At 32.9% G+C, this 12215-nt stretch overlaps 1 protein-coding gene across 1 annotated transcript; it reads left to right on the top strand.

The window, feature by feature from the left end:
• Positions 1-4486: 4486 nt before the first annotated feature.
• Positions 4487-7269, top strand: LOC143618295 (low-specificity L-threonine aldolase 1-like). Its single transcript, XM_077090563.1, has 10 exons — positions 4487-4539; positions 4742-5206; positions 5902-6013; positions 6100-6150; positions 6239-6310; positions 6393-6525; positions 6617-6675; positions 6774-6874; positions 6952-7018; positions 7090-7269. Exons 2-10 carry the CDS (start codon positions 4764-4766, stop codon positions 7129-7131), a joined length of 1080 nt encoding a protein of 359 aa, XP_076946678.1. The 5' UTR covers positions 4487-4539; positions 4742-4763; the 3' UTR covers positions 7132-7269.
• Positions 7270-12215: the final 4946 nt, after the last annotated feature.

Consider the following 12215-nt stretch of genomic DNA (forward strand, 5'->3'; position numbering starts at 1 on the left):
TTTCAGTACAAAAACTCGTACTCGAACCAGGCCCGATTTTTACCTGGTAATACCCGAACCGGAACTGGTTCCATACCCCAAACCTGGTTTTTCCAATACTCGAAATCTGGTTTTTCAAATACCCGAAATTATCCGAAAAATACCTGAAAAGTATCCGAAAAATACCCCTAAAAAGTGCAACACCTGAAAAAACCAATCTATACCCCGAAAAAAGCTCGAAAAAAACCCGAAAATAGGATTTTTCCAATACACAAAAATAGAGTATTCAAATACCCGTATCTATACCGGACCCAAACCCAATACGAAATTTACTGTTTTTAGAGACAATACATGGACCCGAACCCGACCCGCGCATTGCCAATACCCGATCATACCCGAACCCGGTTCCATACCAGAAACCGGGCATTTGAAAACCCGATTTGTTCACCTCTACCTATAGGTGCACAAACATGGTACTTTTAGAAACCGGAACTGGTTTCTGGTATGATCAACCAAAGTTGAGAACCGGGTCGGGTAGGAACGTGTTATGGGGATGTTCGGGTACTTGACATGGTATGCCGGGTTTTTTGTATCGGGTTTTGACAGGGTATTGCTAGAATCGTGTCGGGTCCGGTACCCCTTTTTTTGTTCATCGATAACTACAACAATTATAGTTGGCCCGAAATGCTTTCAAGGAGACTATTATTTAAGAAATTAGTTTTCTTAACGAAAATCTAATATACTTTTAGTAATACTACATAAATGTTTGTCACAGGACTCGAATTTTTAACTTTCAAAACCATGTTCATTTCTTGAAAGCTTTATTTACTGATGTGTCAACATTGCTTGAATATATTATTGTAATGGATATTGACCCAAAATTTCACTAGGCCCAAATTCCAAGTCTAGTAAGTAGTAACCCATTAGATAATAGAAACAGAAATAGTTGGCCCAAAAACGTTTTTAAGGATAGTGTCATTAAAGAAGTTAAGTCTTTTTAACGTGACTTTAATATACTTCTAATAATACACTGTGATACCATTGAGCGAAATGCATGTCATTATTAAAAAAAATTGTGAAAAATTGTATATCTTTAAAATCTTACGATGATTTGGACAATAGGCTTAATATATGATATCTGATTTGTTTATTGAATATTAGCTACCAAGAATGCAGTTAAAAGATAGAGAGAAAATATGGTTTTTGGTAAGGCTGTCAATTTATGACATGGACCTGTTAACACGACATGAGTTTTAACAGGTTTGGGTTTGAACTTAACATGTTTCGTGTCTTAAATATGTCGGCATGTTTAAAACATGTTAAAATTTGTGTCCTAACAGGTTAAATACATGTTAAACCTGTTAGTAACATGTGCAAATTTTTAATTTTAATAAATAAATATACACATCTAAAGTCCTAAACCTAAAGGCATATTTATATATGGCATTTCACTCATGTCCGTCAAAACTCAGTATTGCAATTTTAATGGATGTTATGATTTGGTGCTATGTTTTTTTTTGTTTCAAATATGTTATGAATTATGTATTAATTAAGATTTTTATGCTTGTTTTGAAAATTTTTGTTTCATTACATATGTATTATTCATTGTATGTTTAAACAGGTCCTTTAACAGGTTAACATGTTACTAAAAAGGTTCATGTTCGTATTTCAAAAAAATGACACGATTAATTATCGTGTGTTGTTCGCGTTTAGTACAATAAGTCATCGTGTCTTATTGTGTCGTGTCTGACATGTTATGACATCCTATTTTTTGAAAATAAGAGAACTTATTAGTTGGTTTTGAAAAATGAAGTAATAGTATCGATGATATGCAATCATGTTGATCCACGTTATAGAATAATATTGGGTGTCTTACCTATGATTAAATTCAATAATTTACATAGAAAAATGGTTTGTAGTGTAAGTTCTCTTTTTTACTCGTATTGTATTGTGTCTTAACATATCATATTCTCGTCTTTTTGGTTTATAATCAATCCATATAAACCAAAAGAAAATAAACAAGCACTAAAAAAAAATACACGTGTGAGCATCATTAACAAACTCCTTATAAAGCTCGATTCATTTCAATATCATATTTTTATTATATCGTAACATTATATCATAGCGTGTTGTATCTTATCATATGATATCTAATTGCATGCTATCATGTCGTATTATATTTAAAATTATTATTAATTTCATAGTTTATGGTGTTAAACTCACGGTGACATTATTCATTTTTGTTAACAAACAAGTAGTATAGACGTCTAGTTTGAAGTCAAAAGAGTTCATTTACAGTAGAAAAGTTTGATTCATTTTAAATTTGAGAAAAAAAAACAGCTGAATTTTCAAACATAATAATTTAAATATGATAATTGAAGCAAAAACAAATTTGTTGATCTCTCTCTATTTAGCCCAAAAGATGAGGCTGAATGCTTTTTCCCAAGTTCCAAAGACACGAAGTTGGCCCAATCACATAACACATATAGTATTTTAATGGTAATTTGGATCACTAAGGAGTTATTTGTTACAAACCCACTTGATCATCTTTATTTTTCAGATATAGATACGTGAGATGCTAGATTGGCATGTCTCGAAAGAAAACTACGATTTTGTGTGCGACCCTTTATACTAGTATGCAATCATTTTCCCTTGCCTGCATAGCTTGACTATCCCGCTTAAGTTAAGTTAAAGAAGATTAGAAAATATTTGCTATAAAAAGTTTGTGGTGAAAAAACGAGAGAGAAAAAATATGGTTTATATAATAAGAGAATATATGTCGCTAATTAAAAAAGATGAAAGGACTATTTTTTTACAATATTTAGCCATGTTGACACGTTCTAGAACCATCTTGGTTTATGTCAAAAAAGTAGCCAAAAATGTTGGCTTTATTGCCGCATAAGGTTATCAACCGCTCGGCCCATATTCTAACGACACACACCTGGACCACTACTGTTAAGTGACACCTCTATACGGCTTTGTTTCAATTTCAATTTCATCCACATAAACTATCAGGGACGGATCTAGTTTAGGTTGAGTGATATGTTTAAGATCCGTCATTGCTAACTACCATATTATATTATATCATATTGTATAATTATATTATATCGTATCACATCGCATCATATTGTATTGCATGGGATCCTATTGCATCAATTTGTATTATATCGTATTGCATCGCGTCATGTCAGAGCGTATAACATTGTATCGTGTCATATTCAAAGTTTATTTAAAGTTATGACTTATAGTTGATTTCATAGCTTTGGGTGATAAAATCAGGTGACAATGTTATTAATTATTTTCTACCAACAAATAGTATAGACATGTAGTTAATTTTAATTCAAAAGAGTTTCAATAACGCTAAAGTTAATTTTCAAACCTAGTCATTTTAATATGATGATTAAAGCAAAAACGAATTTGTACGTTGATCCAACTCAGGTTAACGCAATACATGACGTTATAACTTAAAAGTGATTATTCCTTTACCATATATGGAATTTGGTCCATTCACACGTGTTTAACTTTTATTGTGTGTATTTTTAGTAAAATTCAAGAATAAACTCTCATTGACATATATCAAAATTGGAAAATTTGTAAATTTTAGCAACCGATTAATTTAATGTATTTAGTAATTCAAAAGTAAATTCCTTGGCATATATCAAAAATGGAAAATTTATAAATTTTAGAATCAATTTCAATTTCGTGCACTTAGTTATTCAAAAATAATTTTCGTTTATTTTAGTTGAGGTTCAATAAACATATATTCATCTTAACGTGTTGTCAAACTTATATCATCTTCATATCATATCATACCATTCGATATTATAATGGTTAGTAGTGGGTTACTTATAAGGACTTAACGTGTAAACAATCATAATTTTCCAACATTAAGATAAAATTAAACTCATTTTTCTTAAACGACGACTTTCTTATGTGTTAGGCCACCGCACTCTCCAAATTTAAAGAGCCTCATTGTCTCACTCCGATCAGACTATGTTATCTTTACCGGGCTCATATTTGCTTAAAAGTTTGGCTTGAAAACCACACCACAGACTGCCACTTTACAGTCGTAGTGTCACCACAAGATTAGAAATCTTTAGCGTAACACACGGTGAACGAAAACCATTGTGGACTCGGGATTCAAACTGACAACCTCGCAAGGCCTAACCCAAGTCATTCATATACATAAAAATGGCATAAGTTGGGATCAAAACCCTTTGACGTAACATAGACAGGATAAACCCCCGTTTTATTTTAGCTCAGATTCAAACTGACGACTTTACATTAAAAAAAACCTCATTATTGTCGTCATTGCTATAAGCAGCTAGGCTAGCTTTGAAAGTCAGATTCACAAATAATTAGTTTTGAGTATCAAAAAATTCATATCTTAAAATAAACTCTTTTTTTTTTTTTTTTAAAAAAAAGCTAAAAATAGTGACGGAATTAGGTCTGCATGCATGGTGTGGTGTATATATATATATATATATAGATGATGTGTCTATCTACCAGCTTGCCAAACTACCAGTCTCTCCTGAGCCGTCATTTTCCTTTCTGACGAGTGTTGCAAGGTATTCTCTTTTCTTTTATCCTCCAATTTTATTTGACAAGCCTCCTATTTGATTTTAAAAAAAAGCATTGATTAAATCGAAACAGAATAGTAGCGGCAATAAGCTGCGCCGTTATCCTTTTTATTTTTTTCAATCAATTCCTTTAATTCCCAAAAACTTAGGGTAATTGCTTACAAAATTCACATGTTTATTAGAATTTAACTTTTTCCAACAGCTATGGTGACCCGAACAATAGATCTCCGGTCCGACACCGTAACGAAACCAACCGAAACAATGAGACTCGCGATGGCTAAAGCCGACGTGGACGACGACGTTTTGATCTATGACCCCACGGCCCGACTGCTCGAGGCCGAAATGGCCCGGATTACGGGTAAAGAGGCCGGGCTGTTTGTTCCTTCGGGTACTATGGGTAATCTTATCAGTGTGCTTGTGCACTGTGAGATTAGGGGGAGTGAGGTGATACTTGGTAATAATTCTAATATTCATATATATGAGAATGGTGGGATTTCGACCATTGGGGGTGTTCATCCGAGACCCGTGAAGAATAATGATGATGGGACTATGGATATTGGTTTGATTGAGTCTGCGATCCGGAATCCGGACTTTGAGATATGTTATCCCAAGACGAGGCTTATTTGCCTTGAGAATTCGCATGCTAAGTATGAATTTGGTTAATGTTTTGTTGATGTTTAGTTGTTTACTTTGTGTATGATGATATGTCTAAGTCTAGGGGTGCTCAAGAAAACTGGAAAGAAAAAATGACCCGAATCCTTATTTGGATATTGGTTTCGGGTCTAACTGAATGTTTGAATTAGTAATTCGGATATTCAGTTTGGTCCTGATATGAAAATTTTAAAAATTTGATTATTCGGATATATGTTTAACGAGTATAAGTATGTAACATTTTTTTTACTAGGATTTGTTTTTTACCTTAATTTAAATTATTATTAAAAGTAGTGATTACATTGAAACAAAAGTCAAGCGGGCAACAAGTTGCATCGTTACCCCCTTTTGAATTGCAAAACCCAATCTTTTAAAAATTACAAATTTGTATTTTCTGGTTTATACATTTATTGGGATCATAAATTAGTAAAAAGTTAGGAACCAAAAATTAGGAAAAAATAAACGACAACCAAAAATCATGAAAACTTGTTATTCAGTTTTATCCGAATCCGATACGAATTGAATTCGTATAGAGTTGGATCTGATAAGAACATATCTAATTCGGATAGGATCGGATCAAATTTCGGACAGGGTTCTAAAATTTTCAAATACGAAAAATCCGATCCAGAGTAAAGCGTTATCTGTTCCGATGAATACCCCTATGTCTAATAGAGATTGCTTAATGGTGCAGCTCTGGTGGTAGATGTCTTACTGCAGAGTACACAGACCAGGTTGGGGAGCTTGCAAAAAGACATGGCTTAAAGCTTCATATCGATGGGGCCCGCATCTTTAACTCATCTGTTGTGAGTTAAAATAAACCTTTTATATCTGCTAATGGTTTGTAGCTTGTCAGTTGCAATCCATTTATATAGTAAAACTTTGGTTGCAGGCTCTTAATGTTCTTGTTGATCGGCTTGTGCAAGCTGCTGATTCGGTTTCGGTAGGGTTGTGTTGTCTTGCTTTTAATATCGAATCATTGTATAGAGAATACAGAATATAGCATATTAAATAACTGATTTGATTGTTAGGTATGCTTGTCGAAAGGCCTTGGTGCACCGGTCGGAAGTGTGATTGTTGGGACAGAAAGCTTCATTGCAAGGGTAAGTTCTTGTAGTACTTGAAACATTTGTTTTGGACATTGGTTGGTTTTTTGTTTTAAGTTATAAATTTCAAACTTTACAGGCAAGGATTCTGAGGAAAACTTTAGGGGGTGGAATGAGACAGGTTGGTACCTTATGTGCTGCTGGTCTTGTTGCTTTACAAGAAAATGTTGAAAAGCTTGCAATTGATCACAAGAATGCCAAGATTTTAGCCGGTAACAAAATATTTACAAATTATTTCATCGACAGTATTTATATCTCAATCGGAAAAATGCTTAATGTTTAAGCATGAATCTTGTTTTGCAGAAGGGCTAAATAAAATCAAGAGTCTGAGTGCGGATGTAGCTTCCGTGGAAACAAATATTGTAAGAAACATATGATATAAAAATATAAAATTTTAGTTTTTCTAAAGGTATTACTTTATGATCACATAAAAATAATGTTGGTTTTGACTTTTGAGCAGGTCTACTTTGAGATATTAAAGGGGTCAAATATCACAGCAAAGAAGTTAGGCAAAATTATGAAGGAGCATGGTATACTTTTGATGCCGGATAGCTCGTCCAGGTGAGAATCGATCTGTAAATTATTAAAAGTCATGAACTTGCTGCACTGGATTAACTTATTTTGACAATATGATGCAGGGTTAGGATTGTGATTCACCACCAAGTGTCTGCAAGTGATGTGGAGTACACATTGGCATGCATAAAGGTATAACATCTCATTGCCTAATTTATCTTCAGTATATTATTTATGATCACTTGCACTTACTTATCTTCCAGAAAGCTATGACCGGAGTGACAGATGAAAATGGCAGCAACTGATGCAGATCATTTTCACTTCCAGTTGTAAAATTTATTTGAATTTGTGTTGAAATTAGTTTCGTGATGGCAAACGCTTTAGAATCGTGCTTATTGTTTCACTTTTAATACCGCAATTTAATTAGTGGTCGCTTTACCGGTTCACTAGTGGAACCAGGTTAAAAAATCGGATGGCGCCATATATAATTGAAAATTTTAAACTAATATGCTAAAAGCCTAAAAGTATGAACATTTGGTGACATTTATTTTTTACTTTATCATCAATTCACTTCTTCCCATAGGTTCCAACTAATCCAAAGCATCTAAATTCTTCAAACTTGTTTATACCTCAAATGACAATTTTTTTTTAAGTTTGTTAAAAACATGAATTAATACAGAGTTTTGGTCTTGCTATGTCAAGATGTGTAAAATGATGTCCTTTCATGTTAGGTTGGAAGGTTTGAGTCTCAATGTATGATGGTGGATAATGGTGTAGATTTAGGAGTATGTTTAGAGGTGTCTTTTAACCGGTAAAAAGAAAAAAATAAATACATGATTTTTGGTTCCAGTTTTTGAAAATTTTGGTCTTGCATGTTCATTGTTTACTGGCCCGAAACACGATTGGCACTAATCTAGTTTTGAAGATGATTCTTTTTATTAGTTATAACGTTTTTTTAATCCGTTTTAATAACTATAACTTCTTCAAACGTCCTATTAATTAGCTAATTTCATATGTATATTTGATAATTTCCAAATTGCATGTATTGAACAACCAAACCAGTATGTGACCGAAACAGGTTCCAAACCCATCCCGAACCGGTTTCACCTAAATCAGTGTTGACAGAAACTGAAACCGTTAACTAGTTTATAAAAAAAAAATCCGAAAATGTAGACAGTAGACCTCTATGCTCTAATTAACTTCAGTTATTGCTGTTTAAGAAAAATAAAAGGCTCACATTTCTGTTAAAAGGGTTCGTTAAATGGGCTAAGGTTAACTGGGCTATCGAGTAGCATGCTTCTTAATTCTTATGCGGCTGCTGCAAAGCCATTTGGTTACATGAATAGTTGCATATGTTATAAAAATGCATAATTCTATAAGGCTTGGGTGAAGCATCATATCTATGCATAATAAATGAAAAATATAGTTTCTATGTGTTTAAAATCATTTTTCTCACTTATATTATTTCGCACATTTATATTTATAGTTACACATAATTACTAACTTATTTAACATTTGAAATCAAATATATCATATAAGGTGCTATATATTTATTTATGCGTAAATTCATCCATATATTATCTTAAACTATCATTTTATAATTCCTTTTTTTTTCTTACTAACTATTTATATTTTCTCTATTTAGTTGATATAACGAGTTTTTAACTTAGTTCACATAACACTAGTAAGAAAATACGAACCGCCTGAAAGTATTTATTTTCAAACCTCATTTTAGATGTCAAGATTTATTCACAATACGTTTCTTCTTCGAAATACAATATCAAGATATTTTTAGAATAATAAGTTGGATATTCTAATTACATTCTCATTGCTTTAGATCTTTAATGCCTTTATGCAAGACACAATTAGTTACACATCATTTCAGTTTTGGGCCGAAAGTTTGAAACCTGATATTGACATCCACATCATCTCATTAAATTCATTATCCATAATATTATTATTAAGTCGGTGTGGTGTGGATCCATTGGACTCTTGGCCCCTTGATATTGTGATACATATATACATTATTATGTATATATTGTGAATTGGTAGTGTGAAAATGATTAAATTAGTTGATGACTTGTAGAAGTAGGCACCGTGAAACCATGCTACATGACCCATACTCTATCTATCACAAGAAAGTAGGTGACTGAATTAGTCGTCCCAAAAAGTGAGATAACATGGCAAGTCAACCATCCACGTAGATGGTTTCTTTATCTGACCCGTTCAAACTAGAATGGATCTTATGAACTCAATCCAATCCTAACCACTTGCTAGAGGGATACACAAGTAGCATGAAAATAGCTAATTCAACCGATGATTTAATGAACAATCTAGAATTAAAGAAGTTGAATAAGCGGTCATTTTGTCGGTAATAATTTATAAAATGTTGAAAAAAGTATCCGTAACTTGTTACAAATGGTTTTTTGGTTCGATCCAATACTTGAGCACACATGTTGGATTCACTTATTATGCATAGAGGTCCGGGGTTTTGTCGGTTAGGTACTTGAGTTGGGATGATGAACGAGCCCAACTAGTCAAGACAGGGTATACTCGAGTATGGGACTTGGTAAAGAGTGTTGATTGGAAAAGCGTAACGTCTAAAAAGAAATATAAGAGAGAGAAAGAGGGATGAAGGAGACGTGTTGTACCATTTGCATTAGGTAATCATATTTTTGTTGACATGAAGTTAGAAGACACTAGCTAACATCGGTCTATATTGTTACTAGTCTTTAATTTAGGTACCAATCTTTCATTGTTACTAATCTTTTAGGTGCAAAATTGTCACTTTCACTTATTTATTAAGAAGTTATCAAAAAAGGAATGAAAAGGAGACTAATAGGAAGAAATTTGTCGTTTTAACGCAATCTATCCATAAAAATAACAAAGTGAGATAGTGCGTGGTAGTCAACAACTTTCAGACAAGATCAAATGGGCGGTGACTTCACCTATTAGCAAGAACAATGAACCGATTTATGCAACAAACAATGATATTAACTTATAGTAATCATATTTCGTTTTCATTTCATGATTAGTATTATCATGATGAAAATGGTAATTCTCTTGTTAAAATTAATGAAAATACTCCATTTATTGTTTAGGAAAATAATCCTTTTACACCAGTCTCACTCTTTGTATCAATGTGGGAAAGAACCCCGAGTCTCAACTCAACTTTTATAAAAATTATTATTTTATGTGTACATATTGCTTCAAAAAGTATCATCTAAAAAGAGTGAACAAGTAAACAAAAACAAGATGAAGGCAGTGAAGTAGGTAGGTAAGGCCAAGGGCATAGACTATTCAAACTTGGAGTGAAGCTTGCATCCACATGAAATGATTGAGAGGATTCACCAACCAACAACAAGAAATGCATGATCCAACTTGAACCACATGCACCACAGAATCCAAAAGAAACTTTCAAAACACAATTTAGAGTGTGGCACAAATATTGGCAGGTTATAGGTACAAAACTTGTGCACTTTTCTGTGGAATTTTCCTCTTATTATTTATATATTAAAATTAAAAAAAGAAGAACAAGAAACAAAGACAAGTTCTCTTTATGTTGGTAAAATATTGTTGAGATATCACTAACCTTTTAGCTCTATCCAAATCATTCCAAGATGTTCGCATGAAAGATCCAACTTCTATATGTTTTAAATATTGTATTCACTAGAATTTTTTCTTGTGTATTATAAAGATGGATACTTTGAGAACTCATCTAATTTGTAAGAACTATTTAAACTCCTATATATAAAAAAAAGAAATTTATATTTTCGTATTTATTATATGTAAATTACATCTACAAAAATAAAATAACATACTTAGGTCGATTATGTAATAGGCAGTGGCGGAGCCGGGAATTTTATTCTATGGGTTCGGGATTTTTCGGTGCTTGATTTTTTTCAGACGTCAAAGTTTTTGGACCCAGATGTATCGGGTCGGGTCAAGTTGATCGTTCGGCCAGATAAATAAAATGCAATATTATTAATATAACAAAAGTAAATCGACAACATTTAATAAAATTAAACGTCATATTAAATAATAAATATATAACATATTATAGTTGTTCCATACGCGTTTTCATGTTTTGAAAACGATTCATAACATATTCAATTGTGACTTTAAAAAAGAACTCATTTTCAATGTAAAAAATGCAAGCATCATCCATATAATCGTCACCCATCTGATTACTTAAATCATCACCCATCCGATTATGTTTAAGAACGTTAATTGATTTTGCTTACTGACCGATTCTGTGAATAACTTTGAGCATCTTTTTATAATCTATATACGAGTTATTATTTGTCCATTTATGATGTTTATTAGTAATTTTTATAGTTTTTTAAAGCATTTTAAATTTTATAAAGAAGGTATTCATTCCAAAAAAAATTAACTAATTTTTTTTATAATCCATGGGTTCGAACCTTTTATTTTGAAATGAAACCGGGTTCGCTCGCTGAAATATAATGGGTTCGCTCGTTAATTCGATACTATAGGTTATATATAAAACCGAAAATGACCGGGTTCGATCGAACCCGGTGGTCAACATGTGGCTCCGCCACTGGTAATAGGCGTGACGAATGTTTGAAAATACAAAAATGAAAATGTTGAGTATTTATGTAAGGATACCGAGAGGATTAATCGACAAAATGTAACACCATAGGCAAGTCTCATATAGGTTGTGAACCAGAGAAATTGTTGATTAATAAGAATGCATTGCCTCTTAAATCATCAATGTGTTTGGGCTTAGCTGGTTGTGGAGCAAATGAAAACTCTATAGTTAAGCGTGCTCAAGTGAGAGTATTACCACTATGCGTGACCTATGCGATTAATGCGGTAAAAATTCGGATAGCGGTCAAGGGACAATATTTGAGAATTGAGATATAGTTTATTGCGGTGGGACAACGGTGAGAAAACGATAATTATAATATCATGCAATATATATATATATATATATATATTAATAGTAATATCAAAAGAAAAAAAACACGAAAGTATCAATAACTGAATCATGAGTTAGTCATAAGCAATGAAATCTTCCTCTAAGTCCACATCAACCAAGGAACCATTGGTAGACGAAAGTGCGAGAACGTGATTTTTCTAGCGCTTGGATAACAAAAATTAGTTATGAACAAATAATAGATCAAATTTGAAGTTTTGGACTATTATGGCCTTTTCTTAATTTAGTCCAAATATATCAACCTTGAAAATCGATTCTATAACCGCTATCTAGGAATAAACCGGTCATATAGCGGCCAATAGTGCCGCTAATAGCGGTTCCGCTATTCTAGACCACTATTGCCACCGCTACTTTGCAATGGTCCGCTAACCGCTATCCCACCGCTATTGACTGCATAGTGTGTGACCTCCTGTGAAGTCTCCTCCGGCG

The sequence above is a fragment of the Bidens hawaiensis genome, unplaced genomic scaffold, assembly GCF_021521415.1.
Source record: "Bidens hawaiensis isolate Kalapana, Puna unplaced genomic scaffold, B.hawaiensis_p1.1 tig00002338_1, whole genome shotgun sequence".
Lineage (NCBI taxonomy): Eukaryota > Viridiplantae > Streptophyta > Magnoliopsida > Asterales > Asteraceae > Bidens > Bidens hawaiensis.